The sequence below is a fragment of the Thunnus thynnus genome, chromosome 17, assembly GCF_963924715.1.
Source record: "Thunnus thynnus chromosome 17, fThuThy2.1, whole genome shotgun sequence".
In the NCBI taxonomy this organism is placed as follows: Eukaryota; Metazoa; Chordata; class Actinopteri; order Scombriformes; family Scombridae; genus Thunnus; species Thunnus thynnus.
The window spans coordinates 13,576,958-13,597,948 of NC_089533.1; the positions used below are offsets into that span (position 1 = coordinate 13,576,958).

The following is a 20,991-nucleotide window of genomic DNA, read 5'->3' on the forward strand; positions in this document are numbered from 1 at the left end:
TGATGTATTATTTATTTATTTATTTATTTATTTACTCATAGTACCAAATGGGTCTACCAGGCATGTCAGAGATGCTTAAATAATTGCAAGCTCAGTTGAGATGCAGGCAGATATTACTTTGTGCTAATTACAAATAAGGCACAGCTGTGTTGAGATAGACAGAGAGAGAGAGAGAGAGAGAGAGACAGACAGACAGAGAGAAAGAGAGAGAGAGAGAGAGAGAGAGACAGGAAGTGTGTATGGTGTCTTTTCATAGTTTGTCAATCTCTTTGTCTTTCATTTGCATTGCCTGTTTTATTTCTGTCACATAGTTCATTGGTGAGGAAGTTGTTGCTTTCCCAGAAGCACTGTGATACAGGTCAGAGGGTGAATTTCACAGGAAGAAAAACATCATTTTGTCAGAGTTTCATTGAGCAGCGGCTTCATATTGTAGAAGGATGAATAAAAGAAGTCAGTGTTCAAAGTCAGAAATGACCCACTGAGAGTGGCCCACTATGTGGCTAATGAAGACTGATCCTCTTGGAGATTTGTGTTTGCAGTACTCAGAGATCATTAAGGAACATGGCACACAGTGTGAGCTTCGATGTCAACATTTGCCAGACTGAATCAGACTATGAGTAAGTTATTATTTCAATTTTCTATTGGTTGTTTTCTTTAAGAGATGCTTTACTTTTGGTTCTACCTGTGCCTGCCTGTCATGTGCTGTGTATCTGTCTGCTGGGTGTCCTGGTGAATTTTATTGTAATTTTGTCTTTACAACATATTGTAGTTGTTTACCATGACATTGGAAGGCAAATGCTATTGCTATATTGTGTTACCAATAAACAAAATTGTATTTTTCTATGATATTCTTTTTACAATTTACATGCATCGTCTTGTGAACACTGAAAATCCCCCTTGCCTACAGCTAGTGTGCGGAAGGACCAGTGCGTTTGTAGCTGCAATTTTCAGTGATTTGAGATTAATCTATCTTTACATGTGTTTTAGTGCTGCAACCAATGATTATTTTTCATTATCGAATAATTTTCTCAATTAATCAATTAGTTGTTTGGTCTATAAAATGTCAGAAAATGGTGAAAAATGTTTCCCAAAACACAAGCTCAAATGTCGTCTTTTGTCCTGATCAATGGTCCACAACTTAAAGATATTCAGTTTACTATCATAAGAACCAGAAAATATTCACATTTTTTTCATAAAGAATGACTGCAAAGGATTAGTCAATAATCAAAATAGTTGGCAATTGATTTAATAGTTGGCAACTAATTGATTAATCGACTAATGATTGCAGCTCTACATGTATTAGTGTAGTTTTTGCAACTTCTTGCACTTTGGTATTTGGAAATGGAGAACATTTAGAGATTCTCAAGGATCCAAATCGCTGTGGGAAATGTAGAATAATTCTGTGAAAAGAAAAAGCTCTGGAATTTAACCTACCATGGACAGCAATGATTAAAATAAATAAAGTTGAGACACAAGTTCTCTTCATACATACTGCTTTCCAGATGGTGCAGAGTTGTAAGGGCTAAAGCTTTTGGGAGTCTTGGTCATGGTTTACTGTATTGGTTACTCTCCTGCAGGAACCTGAATGATGGTGAACCAGGCCAGTTGTCTCTCTGCGAGATGGTCAGAGAACCAGCAGCCAGCACCCAGAGGTGGTCTGAAACCCTACAGATGGAAGTGTTTAGGGAATGCACAGGTACAATTACACGGCTGCCCCTTTACTGGAAACAAAGTCTTCTCATCATTTACAGTGAGGTGTCTAATTCCAATTATCTACAAATGCACAAGATTTACTTTCAATTCATCATCTTTCAGACAGCTGGCCAACAGCCAGCCACATGACAGATGACGGAGAGGAGATCAACCCTCTGCAGAGGTACCGATGGTCAGCTGCCACAGTAAAGATCCTTTCTTCAATGCCCAGTCGCACTGTTGGTGAGATGAAATGTTTCTCGCTACTTTCGAAAAAGTTGTCACCAGGCGATACAATCTTTCTGTGGCTGTTAAAAATAAGACAAATGTCCAGAGAATAAAATAAGCTTGACTGTCTGTTGACAGGGCAAACTAGCACTACAGGCACTTCCAGGTGTGCAACACGCTCCTCTCAGCTACACAGACACCAGACCACATCCCAGGATACTTCCCACCACTCCAGACCAATCCAGGATGACTTTGTCCTTACAGATGTGGAAGAAATAAGTGGTGAAGGTAAAATAGCTCCAAACATTAGACAATTATTACTGTTGTTCAAGTGAGTCTTCCTGTTCTTCTCTCTACACTGAGCGTCAATGAGTCAATTTCTAGAATGTGGTTTTACAGAAAACGAGAAGGAGCAGTTGCTATCCAGGCTTCAAGGTCTCTCAGTGGCTGATAGCATGCGTAAGCTGCGAGCCATGCCACTTAGCCTCGCAGACAAGAAGGAGCTCAGGTACACATGGCACTGACAACAAGAAATGACCTCAGAATAAAAGCTATCGAAATTTTGGTAACTTATAGCGATGATGAACCTGATGTGCTCTCACCATCTCTGCAAGGTGTTTAAACTACCTCACCTCTTGTTTTATTAGGCAACTCGCTCTCAATGATGTAGCTGAAAGTTCATTCATCACCAGAAAGATTCCATACTACAGCAGTTTCAGAATGTACATTTCAAGGGTAAGTACAAACAGGAAAAAGTGTATATCAGTGTTTGCTGTGTCATCAGTGTTTGCTGTGTCATCAGTCACATGTTTCGCTTCCCTCAGACTTGGCGCCAATGCGTCTACAACTGCCTCCCCATCCTTGCGTCCCTCCGATTGTGGCACTCGCCCATGAAGCGACTGAGTGGGCGTTTTGGAACCGGAGTGCTCTCCTACTTCCTGTTTCTCCGAACCCTCATGCTGTTTAACCTCCTCCTCTTCTTCATCACCGGCCTATTTCTGGTGTTCCCTCAAGCCATCAACCCTCCTCTAAATGACCGCCGTTACAACAATTTCACTGGTCTTGAGCTTCTCACAGGCAAGGTGAGATGTGGTCGATGTGTACTTCTTGTCCTTCTGTCTGTGGCACTTTCTTGAACAAGATCTCCCCTCCATCTGCTCTCCTGTCAGGGTTACTTCTCTCAGAGTCTGATGTTTTACGGCTACTACAGCAACACCAACAGCACAATCATACCTGCAGCCTATTTCTTTACCATCACCATCGCCTTCTTCATTATCTGCATCATCCTGGTGCACAGGTCAGACAATAAATTCATTTTTTTATATGCATTCATGCTATTTTAGTCCATATGCTATGTGTTTTGTAACTTTTTTATTCTCTTGCAGCATATCCAAGTCCTTTGGGAGAAGTTTTCATGTCCTCAAGTCTAATGGGAATCTGGCGGTCAAGGTGTTCTGCTCCTGGGACTTTAAAGTCAGCAAGAAGACATCTGTTAGACTGCAGTGTGAGAAAATCAGTACTCAGCTCAAAGTACGCAACCATTTAAGTATTCAATTAGACTCACTGATATGTGAAACATTAGCATCCATGTGAGGGTGTAGACAAATGTATTTTAAAGCAGATAATAATATACCATAGATGTTTCACACATTAACCTCAATATGCTACATGCTTGGTTACATTGTCACACTATCTCAGTTCTTGTGCAGTGGTGTTTACACAGGAAGTTTTTAATGATGCCTTTTCACACAATAAAACATGGTCCTCAAATGCACATTAAGACTAATGAAGGCCATTTTCTTATCAAGGAAGGATTTAAATGTATATTCCAAATATACAGCAGGTGATAGCAGATGTCAGCCTTGACAGGGTCGACAAACAATATGCACATTTGTGTTGTGTTTCAACTTATTGTGTAGGTCATTTAAATGCTTCTTGTGCAAGATTACAAATACTGCTCTTGCAACAGGAGCTGCTCTCAGAGATGATGAGTGGAGAAGATGAAGAGAGCAACATGGAGCGACTCTGCCGCATCTTTGTGCATCTGTCAGCATGGGTTGCCTGTCTGGCCAGCATCGCCCTGGGCACCCTGACAGTCTATCATCTGTCAGAAAAAAAAAAGGTTAGAGAAAAATGTGCAACAACTGTTGTGCAACCACACATGGTAGATTTCATACGTATTTAAGCAGCTATTTACTTTTCTCAAGCATACCACGAAAATAACTCGGAAGAAGTACCTTCCCCCTGAGTTTGTTTACTTCTCCTTTTTCATTTCCTGGCAGAAGTTTTACATTTGCTTGTCAGCTCAAAAGAATCACTATGTGTGAGAATCTGAAACACCCTTTCAGTGTTTCATACCACTCTCCTGACACTTAATTTTTTTTCAACTGGTAACACTGCTGGGAAAACTAGTAACAAATGGTGCCAAGATGTATTTAAATTAAATAACATTATCAATAAGAGCTTTTAGACACAACGTACATAAGGTTCTTCTGCTGTAGAGTCTTCAACTTTTTTCACAGCAGACATTTAGACCTGCTGGTGAGACTAATAATATTAATAATTTTGCATTACAGCCGACTGACACGTCTTCCACAGAAACTGAACTGCTGCCAGTGTCTGCAGTAGTGTCGGCCATTAACCTGTTACTCCCTGGACTCTTCAACCTATGTGCTTGGCTAGAGAAATATGACTCACCCAGTGTTCGTGTCTATGTCTCCATCTTCAGGTGAGGAAGAAGAAGTACAAAAAACATGATGAAGTTCAAACATGCAAAATGATAATAAGCAAAACACATTTTGAAGTGAAAGTGGACTTTAAATTGCAAAGCTGTGTAATTCCACTTAATTTAGAACTACAAAACTACAAAAAGAACTACAAAAAACAAAACAACAACATTTTGTCATATTTTATCAGTAATAGTTCAGCTTCAGTCATTTCTAAACCATTATCGAACAAAAGGTCTGGGAATTCATAGATGACTCGTGGTATTAGACTAAGGGCATATTTTAGAATAAAACTTTGTTATTTACTGATATATAACTTCACGCTAATACCGAAAACATTCTGTGAACTTTTAAACTGCACTAAAAACTATGTTTTCTTGTATATGTACCATGTAAATGTTTTCCTCAGTTATTATGTAGGCATTTTAATTTTTATAGATTTTGTTTTTAAGAAAAGTTTGGTACATGGCAACAAGTAGATTTTCACTTCATTTCAGTGGACATATGAAAATAAACAAATAAAAATAAGGAGCACATACAAAAGTGGAAGACCCAGTCAACAATGAAATGAGACATATTCCAAAAAAGATCCCAACAGCACAGACTCATAAGATGTTAATGCATAATAACTAAAGCAAATGCACAGTTTTGATATATATGGCATTTTAGATCTGTCCTCTAAACATAAATCAGGAGTTTACCCACGGTTTCCAAAACCTTGACCCAGAACGGTCTGATTGAAACACATTCCCATTTATAATGTTTGAAAATCTCCCACTTTATATTGTGCTTTCAGCACAAATTATCTTTCACCAGCTTAATTCTGTTAAGTCTTAATGTTGTGTGACAAGATTTGTAATGTTTTATAATCATTACCTATAAAATTGCCAGTGGATTTGTTGAAGATCCCCTCTAGACACACTTTAAGACATAAAAATAATCTCCTTTTTATTAACAATGGTCTTTTTCACCAAAAATTTTTAAATTATCCAATTAAGTGACAATAAGCAAAACACATTTTGGAGTGAAAATGGACTTTAAGTTGGAAAGCTGTGCAATTCCACATAATTTATTTCCTTTTTTTTTTTTTTTTTGAAATATTGGTTTTATCTTCTTGTTAGAGCTGTTGTCATAAAATGGAAAATTTCCTCCTTATTTTCTCAGGAACCTGTTGTTGAAAGTCAGTGTAATTGGAGTGCTGTGTTACCACTGGCTCGGGAGAATTGCGGTGGAACCAGAAAATCATGGCCTACAGGTTACAAGCATCCACATATTTGAAAGTCATAATTAGTGGTGGCACGACACTGACATTGTGTAATGTCCATCATTACTAAAATAATACCTTTAGGACAGAATAAGTAACTGGATGTTTGGATGTGACCTATTTATCTAACCTTATTGGGGATGTGACACAACCCTAAGTCCACTTATTGTGCTTATGTTGTCCACAGTGTTGGGAGAGCTTTGTGGGGCGAGAGCTATATCGCTTGCTTCTGATGGACTTCATCTTCACGGTGCTTTACACTTTTTTGGGAGAGTTCCTGTGGAGGCAAGTTGTCAGATCATGTAACTTGATTCTGCTGTTTACTGTTGATAAAACTGACTGTTAAGCCACAATACTGAATACCGACGTGGCATCTTCCATTCAGGCTCTTTTCCAAGCACGTGTTGAAAAGGAACAGGAAGCCAGTGTTTGACATTGCTCGTAATGTGCTGGAGCTCATATATGGGCAGACCCTCACTTGGTAATTACACAGCATTACATCACATCTTTGAATACCATCACTTAGTTAACACACACACACACACACAAAAAAAAGTGAATTAAACATTAATGGTTTTCTGTTTTTCCTAGGATTGGGGTTCTGTTCGCACCATTGCTTCCTGCCATCCAGATCATAAAACTGTTTGTGCTGTTTTACATGAGGAAGGTTGGTACAGCAGATGTTTCCACTACTTTTCAACTTCTACTTTCATAAAGTGTGTCTGGATTGCATGACAAACTGAATGTTCTTTCTCTGGTTTCTTCCTCAGGACAGTCTGTTGCTCAACTGTCAGGCCTCAAGTAAGCCCTGGAGGGCCAGTCAAATGACAACATTATTCATCTCTCTTTTGTTCTTCCCCTCATTTCTTGGTGCTGCCACGGTTGTCACATATACAATTTGGAAGTGAGTGGAACAAACAGCCTCTCTCTTGCTGACTGACTTGACTCTGACTGACTGATGCTCACAAGCATTTTCTACACCAAAAGGCATCCACATCCCAAGACACATGAATAGACTTCTAAAAACATGCTGACAGTCTCTCGTTGCATTCCAAGCATATTTACCATTTTGTAACCTAGAATGTAGAATTTAAATTACAACAATGACTGTGAGGTTAAAAGTGTCAAATTCAGTTTAATTTGAGGGTGTTTGCATCAATATTGTGAAGGGTGTAGGAGTTGTAGCCCACCGTTTTGGTGCTGTAAATATTCACATATCTGTATCAATCCACAGCTATGGAGCCTAGGAGGGGCCATGGAGGAAAAAAAAAAACTAATTTGTGCTCTTGTTTCAATAATTTGGGCCTTCGATTTAATAATTTGTGCCCACGGATTACTTAATTAGTGCTCTTGATTTATCTATTTTGCTTGTTCTCCTCTTGTAGAGGGTACCAAATGCATTCAGTCAGCCAGAAGTTTGAAAAAAGCAATGAAGAGGTGTGCAAGTGACATGCCTTAAAGGGAAACGTCTTCTTCATTGCTTTCTTCAAACTCCAAGCTAACTGAAAGCATTTGGTGCCCTCTACAAGAGGGGAACAGGCAAAATAGATAAATCGAGAGCAATAATTTAAGACCCCCTCCAGACTTGTATTGAGACAATAGTGCGTGTCTGATATAGTTTTTCCACAAAAAAAAGTATAACTACCATGTTAAAATGCTTAAAATGGCATCTACTCATGCCAAGTCATTAAAAATTGCAGAATCTATGAATATTCAAATATGTTTCATTTCAGAAGTTTAACTTCTGGACACAAGATGTCTCTTTCTTTAGTGTAACACCAATTCTCAGTGTATGTGCACTGGAAGCTTCAAGTTTCCCCATCACACTTGTGTAAGTTGCATACTGGATCATGATAGGCTCCAAATGAGTTGTGATATCACAAATCATGCTCATGGAGACACCCCTAAAAATCAGATCTTTAATGAGCACAGAGAAACATTCTACTTTGAGCAGATGAATGTGAAAAAAGCCCTCTGGTGTCGAACTCTGCACATACATATTTTTGAGTGAAGGGGGACTTTAAGTAATCTGTGTGAATGAATTACCAGTATTAAATTGAGAGCATGAATTAGGTTTTTTTTTTTTTTTTTTTTACCTCAGTGGCCCCTCCTGGGCTCTGTACACAGCTGAAAGTATTCCTCAACAAATGCAGTATCTGTTCCTCTTAGAATAATATTTTCTTCAAACAGCAGTGCCAAGTTGTTTAAGAAAATTACTTTGTCTCTTTAAAAATGAAATTATATATATTTCAGAGCCGGATTAAACAAATGAGATGTAATTGTAAGCTTTAGAGATGCTGTTAGGAGGATTCTGTAGCTTTTGGACAGAGCTAGTCCAGCTGTTTCCCCCAGTTTCCAGTTTTTGTTCTAAGCTAACAGTCTGTGCACAGTAGCTTCATATTTACTATACAGACGTGAGCAGTGTCAATCCTCTAAACTAACTCTCATAAGAAAACAAATAAGTGTATCTCCCGAAATGTCAAACTATTCCTTTAAAGATGTCTTCACTAGAAACAAATGAGCCTGAGTGCCATAAATAGGGCAGGGAAGTCGGAAAATATTGCAAGTCTGACTTCTTTTATGGGATTTGTTGACACTATGAAAAATATATAATGTTTGCCAACATCAGCCTTTTTTTTCCATTCTGAAATCCAATGTGCTGGAGCTTGGAGCCTGAACAGCAGAAAAGGTGTCACAAATTCTTACAGACTGCACTCCATCTGTTTGTCGTCCATAGGATTAAACCCTCATCAGATTGTGGCCCTTTCAGGAATAATACCATGTTTGAGTCGGTGGGGGTGTGGGCCGAACAGATGCAGAACGCTCATCCAGTCCTGACGTGGCTCAACTGGATTTACAGATATCTAGTGGATAACCCACTTTTGTTATTCCTCGCCAGTGGAGTTTTTCTGTGAGTGGTGACATGATCACCCAAAATTTTTAAACAACCTGCCTAATTTTCACAATATTTCACAATCAGCTTCTCCTTATCAAGAGCTTGCCATTAAGAGTCACCATTATATCATTGTATCTAAGATGTAGAATGTATTTTGGCAGTTATTTTATTAACAAATTGTTTACCTCATTTAAATCTTTTGGAGTTGTGAGCTACCTGTGTGAATGTTGTTTAGGCGCTTTAAATTTGAATTGATCCCTCATGCTTTTTTATTTTTCAGAATGGTGATATACATTCACTCTCAAGTTGTCGATGGCCAAAGGAGAATCATCAGTCTGTTAGAGAAGCAAATTGAAAATGTATGCATAATCAAACTTTTTTTTTTTTTCTAATCACTGGTATGTGTACAGTATGTGGATAGTGATTTTTTTATTTCTTGTATACAGGAGGGTAAGGACAAAAAGTTCCTCATCACCAAACTGCAAGACATAAATGAACATAGTCCGGTTTCTCCTCACCAATAAGGTGCGTAGTCTGAGTGCTGTATATCCTCATTGTATAACATATCATGTACAACATATCATCTTTATTTTTCCTCACCGTTTTCATGAGTTCACTTAATGATCTGCATTTGCGTGAGCACTGTCTTCCATATAAAATGTTTTCCTGCTTTTAACAGCAACACACTGAAGAAATGGCAAGATATCATCTCATCAACAACACATATCTTAGTGTTGATATAATCATCAATGCCAAGATAGCTATCAGCACCATCAGGAATGTCATGCACAAGGTACAAAGAGAATGAAAGTGGAAGAAAAAACAGTTACAGTTTAAAAAAAAAAAAAAAAAAAAAAGTGTTCAAATACATTCTATGATGTTTGTGAGTCCTTAATGTGCTGGATGAACACAAAACTAAATCACTGGACTCTTAGCGCCATAATGGAGTCATTTATCCTTATTTATACATAGAGCTCTTATTGTATGTCAGGATGTTAGTTTTTTTTAAATTTTGCAGTTATTTTTTGGAATCTATGTTGAATGTAAAAGCAAATGTGTAAGTTTATGTATAAGGATCTTGAATGTGTTGTATTGAAAGATAAAATAAATTTTTTTGTGAATGTGTCTATCACTGAAAAAGGAATCTTTCTCTCTTCTCTAAACATGTAAGAATTAATTTTGCAGTGCTTTACTGAGATTTTGTAATTTTTATATATATATATATATATATATATATATATATATATATATATATATATATATATATATGGCTGAGGCTGATTTGTTTTCAGTTACACTCCAAAGAACATTGAATTTCTTAAGAAGACATTCCATGTGACATTATGTAAAATCTATGCAGGGAGAAAAAAATCTATTACATCTACTTTATCTATGTCTCTTTGTGTAGTTTGAATGTTTTTGTGACAAATTATTATTTAGCTAATAATATTTTTAAAAGAGATTTAGAGGTCAAAATGCGGATGGTAGTGTCCTATTGCATGTTGTGTCAACCTCTGGCAGTTTGCTATATGTGCAGTAACTTGCAAAGATAAGTGCAGTATATTCAATATTTTCCACATATTATGAAAAATAGGGAGAGTACTTGGATGTTGGAACTCTTGTGAGACTCATATGACCCCTTGAATCAGTTGAACTTTTAAATTTAAAATCACAACTGAAAACAAGATATACTTGTTGCTGCTTCACATGCAGGACAAGTGTAAACTTAGTCTGGAGCAGTTCCATTAGCAAGTGCTCAACAATGTCAACAATCCTGAATAGCATATTTTGACATTAAGCAACTCTTTCACCAGTCACTCAAACTTGTTTCTGTGAACTTCACGAGAAAAACGTGATAGGAAGGAGGAGATTTCGTCATTGTGACTTAGAGGGACACTATATGAAGCCTCTCCACAACACCTTCATTTGCATTTTGAGTCAGTCTCTACTTGGAAGAGCCGGTCGATGAGCATCTCAGTAATGACCTCTGGTAAGTAACAGCTTTCTTGACATCACACCTCATCTGCTAAGAAAGATTTCATATTATCGTGTTTCTAATTTTACATTCATGTGAAGCAATTAAATCATTTGACTTATTTTGTTTGCAAATCCTTGGTACAACATTCCCACATTATAATACTTTCCCACTGCACAGTGTTTATAAATCTACAAACTCATCTCTTTTCCTCCAGATAAGATGGAAGTGAACACAGCTCCTCAGAGAAGAATGTACATCAGTCTTCCAAAGAAATACATGGCTAGTTTGGCTGAACATTATGAACTGGTAAACAATTTCTCTCTTTCCTACATTATATTTACAGGGTGCATCACTTATTTAATCTTTTTGACTTTGAACTATAATATGCCATTAATCTTATAATTTTCTACTGTTTATAGGACCATGGATTGGTTATAAAAGATCTGAACCCTTACTTAAATGAAGGATATGTACAGGCTTACTTCAGAGAATGGGGAACCATCACAGCGTGTAAGGTAAAGTCCGAAAATAATTACTGCTTAAAATATAAGTGCCTTTGTTAATGTATTTCTGTATACATTATCAATATTTAGGAGACCTAATTAAAGAATTCCCCTTGTCTGTTGGATTGGATTCTAGATTAAGAAGAACCCGAACTCAGGGAATAATAAGACACTAGCATATGTGAGGTTTTCTACTGAGGAAGAAGCAGACAGAGCAGACTGGGCTGGTCCTCACTTTCTTGGAGGCTCCGAAGTGGAGGTGAAACGAGTTGTTGGTCCAAAAGTGAGTATTCACCGGTATGTCTCTCGGTCTGTCAGTGCAAAGTTGTATCATGGGAATAATGCTGATGGCAGTATTTGGTTTAAAAAGTGAGCGTTTGCTGCCTTCATCAGCTGACTTTAAAAATGTGTCTGCTTTCTTTCAGATTGTGGAGGATTCAGATGAGAAGAACGCGGCAGTCACTGCTTTGCCTCAACCACGCCGTTCAATGGGTCTGGGCTACATACTCGAAGATGCTCAATGGTTGGATGATGATATGGATGAATAAATAAATTGCAGCTCTGCAACTTTTTTCTTTGAGTTAAAAATTCCAAATTGATGTGTACATTGTAGTGGACAAACCCAGGAGCATAGGAAGAAGCTGAATTCTTTTAGAAATGTAGTGGTGTTTTGGTCTGGCAGTCTATCTGTATATCTGTATTGTGAGAGAGAGATCTAAACAATGGTTATCATTTGATGTATTTCTTGTATATATTTTACAAATGTTTTCAAATTAAGGGGTAAATGTTAGTCTGTCAGTCAGTACCTGCTCTAACATATCAACCTTCTGTGTAGGCAAGCTACTCTGTTCAACAGTTAGTTTATGTTGTTGTACTTTTGTCTGAGCCAGTGGTAAAACAAATCATAGTTATTTATATTTCTACGTCTCTTTAATGTGTTGATCTGACAAACCTTTAGATGACAGTGTTGTTTGTTGTCAATTCAATAAGACAGTAATGTCACTGTGTTATTGTGAAATGTTTGTGAAGAAATCCTATTCCTAGACAAGCTGAACTCTTGAACTTATTTCTATCTGAGGGTTGTTCACTGACCTTTGGGGTTAGTTACAGATATCTTCAACATAGGCCTACTGGCTTAGAAACTGTGTGGATCATGAGGTACCTAGACTGAGCTAAACTTGAACTCTGACATCATCTGTATGACTGTACTTGTTTGTAAGAAGGCATAACAGTTTGTGGAAATGTCCATTTAGGGACCTGATTGTTTTTAACCTTGCTTCTGGAGAGATATAAAGCTGTCTTGATTATGCTTTAGAGAAAGGGCCGCCTGAACAACATGCTTTCTCTCCAAAAATACAAGATAATTGTGTTTTTGTATTTGGCTTCAGTGTGTGCCATGGAGCCAAAGGAAGGTTTCTCTCCACAAATATAAATGACATAAGAGTAACTGATTGTATAATGTATTGTACAGAGTTTACAACTGCTTCAACAATTAACAATGTTGAATGCTCTGTTTTGAGTCTTTGTGTGTTCTTGAGTGAATGATGCAAAAAATTTCCATGACAGTATGCAGGAGCGGACGCAGACGGTGGCCTCAGGGCATGAAGGATGTCAGGAAAACAAGACTAGGTCAACACCTAGTCAGTGGTAGTGTCTATAATGTGAACTCCTGGATAATAAATTATTCATTTTCATGTTTGAATTCCTTTCATTTTGTATTTCTTCCTAATTAAAATCTGTTATCCCAGTTTGTTATATATACTAAAGAGAGGTGATTGCGGCCCCTCTTGCTGACTTGACTGTATGGGGTAAAGGTCAAGAGGTCACTGAAATATCTGGCTTTTATCAGAACAATACATTAAGAAAATAGGTATGTTTCTATTTTCATGGTTTCATGCGCATACCTCAGAAATTTGGAAAAAGGCTGTAATACTGCAAAAAGGTTTTACAGTTGGGTGAGGTGGAGAAGTTACTTTTTGTATCGTACACAAAGCTTAACCTTAAAGGCCTCCACTCTACCAGAATGCCCCGAAAATAAAGACTTAATACAACATGGGCGTCAGTGGTGTACGCAATAGCAATGCCCGTGGATCAAGGCCCTCCTCTGTATCACCATAGTGGTTGATAAAAACAACCACAGTGTATACATAGGTCAGAAGGGTCACATTCATTCATTAAAAACATTAATCCATCCTAGCTGGGAAGCAGCAGTTACATGTTATGATGTATCAGATGATTAAGTGTGTAATCTTGTCACATCGTTTGTTCGTATTCACATAAAGGGAGTTGATGGAAACAAAATCTATAATTGACTCACAATTTATTTAGCTTAAATTTTAGAAATTCACTTTTAAAAACATTTTAAAGTTTACTTACAAGCTGTGAGTTGATAATGTTAAATACACACACATTACATGTGTTAGTAGGGCAAGAAAAGACAAATTAACAGCCCATTTCATTAAGATGTAGGGATTTGCTCTCAAAGTGATTATTATTTTGTTTTCTTACGCAAAAACTTTATTCTAAATATGAAGATCAGTGGCAAATTGGGACTGTAGCTACTGTGGTAGGGGGGGAAACAAACTCCACACAGGATGAAAATAATCACCTGAATTCAAATAAAAATATGGAACTTTTGCCTGCTATTTGCATATCTTGTTACTTAAGATTCTTCAGCAGTGTGATGTCACAGTCATGGCATCATTCCATTCTGAATCCATTTCTGTTTTCATACTGAGAACATAGACACACTCTGATAAGTGCAGCAAGCAGGTGCTTGTATCCTTAAATTAATCTTGTTCGAAACTTCAACGTCATGTCTTCAGTGTCTACACAAGACTTGATGACTCCAACTTATGAAAAAGGTCGAGGTAAGTGTGAAGTTGTGGCAAAAAACTTGCAATCTCTACTGACATGAGATAATCCATATGGTTTATCAGGTGTGGGTACCAATTCTGATTTAGTGCTTTGAGTTGTAGGTAAGAGTCCTGTTGTTGAGTGTTTTTCAAATGCTGAAAACTTATTTGTAATGTACATCTGTGCTGTAGCTTGATAGAAATTCAAAACTTGTAGTTACTTTACTGACCTGAATATAATGATATAACTATCAAATAAAAACTTGGTCCAAACAATATTCTATGTACAAGGTAATTCTGTCATGTAATGATCCAACATTTAGGTCCAGCTTCAGTGGAGGGTTTATAACACACTGCTGTTCAGAAAATAATGATGTAAAGAGATGGGTTTTAAATTTTTTTATTTTTTTTTTATAGAGGTACACAGTCCCTGCTTCTCACTAGTCGAATCAAACTACCCGTAGATCTCCTATTGTAACATATTTTCTCATCAACCATTATCATCACCTCACCAACCAAACTATGTTTAAAATGACTGACAGTCTGATGATTGTTATGGCTTAGGTTTAACCCCTTTTTATGTACAAAGGAGGGAAAACACATTTTGGTAGGCTAACTTAAAATGCTCTGTATTTTGTGGTTTACTAAATGGATTTCATTAAATTTGTCACAAAAAATAATATCAATATCCCTCTCACTTTGTGCTGCTGCAGTTTTTACATTTATGTGAATTAAAAATAATGCTAAGTCTAATCTAGATTTTGATGGAAAAGTGACGCAGGGGCTTATTCAAATACGAGACTGACAGTAAAACTTGCCCACACATTAAGGTGCATGTCTGAGAGAGGATGAAGTCTTGTATTTGCTTACTTACTTTGCTCTTCCCCTTATTATCATCACCTCTTGTTCAGTACTGATATGATTATTCACCTCCATCACTTTAGCTAGGTGCAAGTTCATAATATGTTTCTTATGTCAAAGTACACAACCATAATGAGTCATCATGTATATGAAGCATGTGCAGTACAGGAAGTTGTTCACAGAGTTTTTCTCATTTGTAGAGAGCAACATGGAGAAGGATCTCAATGTGAAGAAGAGAGGACGAAAGGACAGTGATGTTGCAGGAGCACCCATGAAAAAGATCAAGGGTTGCAACATCACTCCTTCCACTGAACCCTGCAACACGGTGCAGGACGATGTCAATGTGAGAAAGAGGAGGGCTGGTGACGATGGAAAGATGCCCAGCAAAAAAATGAGGCCTAGTGAAGGGTCCGTGGAGAATTTCACAAAACAGTGGGGCAAAAGAAAGGCCAGTGTTGACGCAGGGACATCTGAAAAAAAGATGAGGTGTAGCGACAGCAACAGCATCACTGTGTCCAGCCCCACTGAATCGAGCGCTAATGAACCCGGCTCTGCTGGATCTGGCGCTACTGGGTCTAGTTCTAGTGAATCCAGTGCTATGGAATCCAGCTCTACTGGATCCAGCGCTACTGGATCCAGCAATACTGGATCCAGCACTACTGGATCCAGTTTTAGTGAATCCTGTGAGAAAGCGATAGACAACGGGAGGTATGATGACATCAGTCATATCTTTGAAGACTCCTCATCGCAAGAGGAAAAAATCTTTGAGATGGCCTCCTCCGGAAACTCAAGTAGAGGTGGGCTGATAGTGGGAAAGAGAGTTAGAGAAAGTTTAGTTTGTGTGCTGCTGCTGCTGTGTAAACTAAGTGAAGTCACTCTGTCTGCACCTTCTACAAGAGATTACTTTTAGCCTGGCCTGTGTATTCAGGGTTATGGTAAAGAATAAAATCAGGATTGGTTAGGAGAAGGGTTTGAAGTGAAGATATGAGAAGTAAAACAAATCTCCCTGTGTGTGTTTGTGTGTAGCTGAATTTGAGGACAAGTATCTCCAGGATGCCCCAATTGGTTCGGGAGGCTTTGGCTCAGTGTATGCCGGCTTCCGTAAAGAAGACTGTTTACCAGTAAGTCTTGCAAACACAGGCTCAAACACACATTATACCATTCACTGCAGCCTCCGAAAGCGCCAACCAAAGGACTTGTATTTCTGTCTTGCAGGTGGCGATCAAGCACATTCCAACAAATATTGTGAGGCGCAAACGAGTGGTGAGTGATTTGATCTGAGGTCAAACATTTCTTTCACCGCTCTAATGTGGATGAGAAAAACGCATGCACAGACAAGCTATCAGTTCTGCAGCTGATTATATTTCAACCTTTTCTCCTAAAAGTCACGTTCATATGTAATCAATTTGCATTTGCAAATACATTTCATAAGTAACTAAATGCTGCCTGGATTACCTCAACTGAACCTCATTTACCACTCAACATGTATACATTTGTATTCTTTAGGTGTGCAATGGGAAGGTATTTGACATCATTCTCGAGGTGGCCTTCATGCTCAAGACTGCAGGTCTACCAGGATCAGTTGGACAGTCCGCTGCAATATCCCTTCTGGACTGGTACACTCTGGAAAATGAGTTAATCCTGGTCTTGGAGAGACCAGCCTTCTCCCTGGACCTCCAAAAGTACCTTAAAATCAGTGGAGGCTCCCTGCCGGAACATGAGGCCAAGGTACTGAGGCTATGTGGAGGATGCTTCTGTGTTCGTGTGTAGAAAAGCAGTTCTTGGCATCCTTTAGGGCAGAGCTTACCTGATGAGAAGGGCACTCTGGCTAAAACTGCCACACTTGATTGAATTTCATTTGTATTTTTCAGTAGAGCATTTTAGGCTGCAGTTTAAAGCTTGACTAATTTGGTTCAAACCACAACTGAAAAGTTACATTTATCACATTTGGTGTGATTTAAACTGCACATCCACACGTCCTTGTGAATAGGCAGTGCTAGAGTAGTGATGTAGAGACTACTTACAGGGCTAGTTGGTAAACTACTGTAGTTGGCAGCCAGGAACATGCTAGTGCTAGTCAGTCTCAATCATGGTTACAATAGCTCTCCACGCTAACTAGCTCAGTTGCCAACACAAAGTTCACACATTTTATTCAAAAGAGGTATTTGTAATATTAACTCATGTCTACAAACCATTGCTGTTTTGTGGAACTGTTTATATTCCACAGAGGAGGCATTTTAGACTCTCTGGCTTCTCACAAAGGTCACTGTCAACAACTTCCTATTGTCTATGGTTTAACTTCACATGGATTTACTTCTTTCCTGCCAGCAAATCTGCTAATAATTGTTACTGGAAGATCATGGTTTATAAACAAAGGCCACATGGACTCACAGCTAGTTCATCAGTTCTCAATTCAGTTCTTCTGAAAGACAACTGAGACTGACAGTTCAGCGGTGTTTAAAGTTTGAGGAACTATTCTGAAAGTTTTTGCCCCATAATGTTATTTTAGACACTTTTCCACCCTGCCAAGAATCTGGAGAAAATACTACCTTACAGCCAATCTCAACTACTGTATGTCTATTCCTCTCTCTATCTCAGATGATCCTGAAGCAGCTGGTGGACGCAGCCATTGATGTGCACACCAAGGGTGTCTTTCACCGGGACATCAAGTTAGAAAACACCCTGATTCAGTGGTCTTCAACTGGTGCCCCAAGACTCCGGCTTATTGATTTTGGCTGTGGCAGCTTTTCAACGGAGAGGTCTTACTATTCCTTCTGTGGTATGATATCCATCAGCCAATTTTTAGAATAAGACTTTCATTTTAAAGAAAGCTTAGCCCCCTTCTCATTCTCTCTCACTTTCTGTCTTTGTCGTCCTCTATTTCTCTGTTGCTACATGTGCTAGGTACCCCTGCATATGCCCCTCCACAGTGGTTTGACTGTCACATATACTGGGCCCGTCCCACCACGGTTTGGCAGCTGGGCGCACTGTTCTATTCGTTGCTGGATGGAAGAGAGCATTTTTCAACTACAGACTTCATCAATAACCACATTAAAATCAACAGTGCGCTGTCCCAAGGTAAGACACAGTTTTTTACCCAACAGTATCATGTTCTGGAAAACAAATATGTTTTTTTCCCCTCACAGAGTACTGTAACTGCCCCCTTAAACCTTGATCTCCTGCTTTCACTCTTACTTTTTAGACTGCAAGACTTTGTTGCACATGTGTCTGGCCAGAGATCCAACGAAGCGTGCCACTCTGCAGGAGCTACAGTGTTGCCCTGCCCTCCAATAACCCAGCCCTCCACCCACCTAAGGCCTCCTCTTCAATAAAAGATCTTCAGGTGCGTTCCTCCCATCACCCCATATTCTCAAAGTCAGTACAGCACCACACACAATCTCCATTCATTCATTCCAGGAAACAGTTAGCATTGAACAATACTCTGTGATGTCTGTTTATTGCATGAAATCCTGGTGACTGTTTCTCTTCCTGCTGGGATGCATTGGAGCCCACCTGACCTCCATCACTGTCTGCTGTGTGCCCTGCTGCGTCCTTGGAAATGGAACATTAACACTAGAGAGGAAACTGGAAAAAACACAGCAACAACAAAAATGGATCCTGTAGCCGTCCAGCCACCCAGCCGTCTGTGTAGAGGAGAGCTCTCCAATTTCCATACAGGCTCAGGATTTTGGGGAGTTTTTCCACGTCTTCTTAAAGCGCCTGGGCTGGGTCAGGAACTATAACTGATGTTCAATATAAAAATAAATACATTTTCAGTTAATGTGGTGGTGTGAATTCTAAGAAAGGCTGTGTCAGAGCACTGTCAGTGAGTGTTTACGAGACACTTCTTGAGTATAGAAAGAGCTTTAGAAATGTACTAAGCACAAATCATGCTAATTTAGGCTGCTAGGTGATTTCTGTCCAACATGTTTAAAGCTATCTGGTTTATTGTACTCATGAAGAAACAGAAGTGGCCACTTACAGTTAAGCACATCCTATGAAGAAACATTTCACACTTTCTATTTCTTAAAGAATTTGCTGGAAGCTGTCTGTTTAAAACCTCAGCAAAAATGTAAGCAGCTATGATTTCACCAGCATAATCTCTAAAGCAAGGGATCTCTGTCTGTTTGTCTGTACATATGTGGGTTTGTCCTTTGTGTATCTTGAGAACCATTCATCTGATCTACTTAATACCTGGCAGGTGGATTGCTGAGGAAACGAGGAAGTGCAATGTCCATGTGTGAATTGGTTTGGATGAGTGGTTCTCGAGAAAATACCTCATAAATAATGTTGATTTGCTTCTTCTTCTGCCCGTGGAGTCAACGATTGGACATACAGACAGCGCCAGTCTGCCATTGCAACACGCATTGTGGTCGGAGGTGGGATTACATATGTAATGATAATGACTTGAAAACGTTTAAGAGACTTGAGCTCTACTATTGAACTGTGTAACATTACTGTGAACGAAACTTGGCATGTATGTGCAAGACTTAGTGCTTGATGTCTCAGGCACGTTCAGAAATATATAAAAAATACCCCATAAACAATGTTGTTTCTACAACATTGATTTGCTTCTTCTTCTGCCCATGGAGTCAATGAACAGAAATACAGACAGTGCCACTCTGCCATTGCAACCCACATTGTGATTGGAGGTGGGATTACACCTGTAGTGATGAGAACTACCATAGAGAATGAATTGAAAAAGTTTAGAGTTAAGCTCTATTCCCGTTCCTTACACGCAGGAACTTTGTATGTATGTTCAAGACAGTGCAGGACGTCTCAGGCACATTTTGAACGGGCACAACAGTTCATCTGATCAACTTCAGCTCAACTCAAAATTGTAGTCTCCAGATATTCTGCATGTGAGGTGTTAGGGAGCACTGGTAAATTGTAGCATCTACTGAAAGCCTACGTATGAGGTATTGAGGGAACATGAGTAAATTGTAGTGTCCACAGATAGCCTGCATCACAGGTGTTTCTGTGAGCATTGGTAAATTGTAGCATCTACCAATAGTCTGCATGAGAGGCATTTAGGGGATGGGCACAACTCTCTCTAGGTATTGAGAAATCCGCTTGTTACGAACAGGCATGTTTTGAACGGGCACTGCATGTATGCAGGTATGATGATAGGTATGCAGGTATGATGACAGCAAATGCCCATCTTAGAAATCCAACTGAAAAAAATGTGTGAAAATAAAAACTTTACATGAAAGCAAAAATCTAAACAAAGAGTAAATTTGTTTGAAAGTTTAATTATGGAAACATTAAGAGAGATACATTTCTTTTGCACATTTCTAAAATATAAAAATCTTAGAGCTGATATAAAAGTTATGAAAGACCTATTCTAGGCTTTATGACTGGCAAAGACAGAGGCAAGTAATCTGTCAGTCTATATTTAACTGCCTCAAATATGAGTGAATATAATAATTGTGTACATACAGTAGATGCTGAACTTGCCATAAATGTCATAAAACGCCATGATGCACAAGAATTACAGGCACTCTCAATTATCTTGTCACGTCCTGTAGTCTGTTATTTTGCTGGCTATCAGAAATCACATATAAGTGGGCTGAACTGCACTCTCACTAATGACTGATGAACAGGTCCACTTCCACTCTCCCGAGCCAGTTCCAAATCTGCTGTGCCACCTTGGGGTGGAGCACCCACTTGTCCACCGGAGGGCCACCTCTTTACATGAAGTTGGCGACTCTGTTCTCTGGACCTGGAATGTGAAGGGCTCTCAGAGACAGGAGTGTGGAGGAAAAAATGGTAGTTAGAAGTGTACTTTTGGAGAAATTACTATATTGTTGTATTAATACTTTGATGATCATTAATCCTGTGTAGAAGTGTGATCACCTGATCAGTTTTGTCTTTAAAGAACATGATGCACTCTTGACCCTGTCTATTGACCTTTATATGTTGTAACCACATTGTTCTGTTTTTTAAGTAAGAAATCTTGCCAAGATGTCACGCACCTTGTTTGTGTAG

The 20,991-nt window shown here is 38.7% G+C and overlaps 3 protein-coding genes across 4 annotated transcripts; all 3 read left to right on the forward strand.

The window, feature by feature from the left end:
* Positions 1-187: 187 nt before the first annotated feature.
* On the forward strand, positions 188-9,665 carry LOC137201061 (transmembrane channel-like protein 6). Of its 2 annotated transcripts, none has more exons than XM_067615914.1 (20): positions 188-617; positions 1,578-1,696; positions 1,816-1,935; positions 2,059-2,208; positions 2,305-2,428; positions 2,568-2,655; positions 2,745-3,002; positions 3,090-3,217; positions 3,306-3,450; positions 3,890-4,042; positions 4,497-4,648; positions 5,811-5,901; positions 6,098-6,195; positions 6,296-6,391; positions 6,502-6,577; positions 6,681-6,814; positions 8,648-8,821; positions 9,087-9,165; positions 9,253-9,331; positions 9,486-9,665. In XM_067615914.1, exons 1-19 carry the CDS (start codon positions 562-564, stop codon positions 9,328-9,330), a joined length of 2,319 nt encoding a protein of 772 aa, XP_067472015.1. In that variant the 5' UTR covers positions 188-561; the 3' UTR covers position 9,331; positions 9,486-9,665. The 2 variants fall into 2 exon arrangements, with proteins under 2 accessions (XP_067472015.1, XP_067472016.1); XM_067615915.1 differs by having other exon boundaries at positions 189-617; positions 2,320-2,428.
* A 932-nt stretch (positions 9,666-10,597) lies between these two features.
* LOC137201393 (heterogeneous nuclear ribonucleoprotein A1-like 3) lies at positions 10,598-12,989 on the forward strand. The gene is made up of 5 exons (XM_067616429.1): positions 10,598-10,796; positions 10,999-11,090; positions 11,204-11,299; positions 11,424-11,570; positions 11,713-12,989. Exons 1-5 carry the CDS (start codon positions 10,772-10,774, stop codon positions 11,833-11,835), a joined length of 483 nt encoding a protein of 160 aa, XP_067472530.1. The 5' UTR covers positions 10,598-10,771; the 3' UTR covers positions 11,836-12,989.
* A 1,048-nt stretch (positions 12,990-14,037) lies between these two features.
* Positions 14,038-19,867, forward strand: LOC137201165 (serine/threonine-protein kinase pim-2-like). The gene is made up of 8 exons (XM_067616079.1): positions 14,038-14,157; positions 15,204-15,800; positions 16,030-16,124; positions 16,219-16,266; positions 16,510-16,731; positions 17,602-17,782; positions 17,908-18,081; positions 18,206-19,867. The coding sequence occupies exons 1-8, from the start codon at positions 14,103-14,105 to the stop codon at positions 18,295-18,297; spliced, it is 1,464 nt and encodes a 487-aa protein (XP_067472180.1). The 5' UTR covers positions 14,038-14,102; the 3' UTR covers positions 18,298-19,867.
* The last annotated feature ends 1,124 nt before the right edge of the window (positions 19,868-20,991 follow it).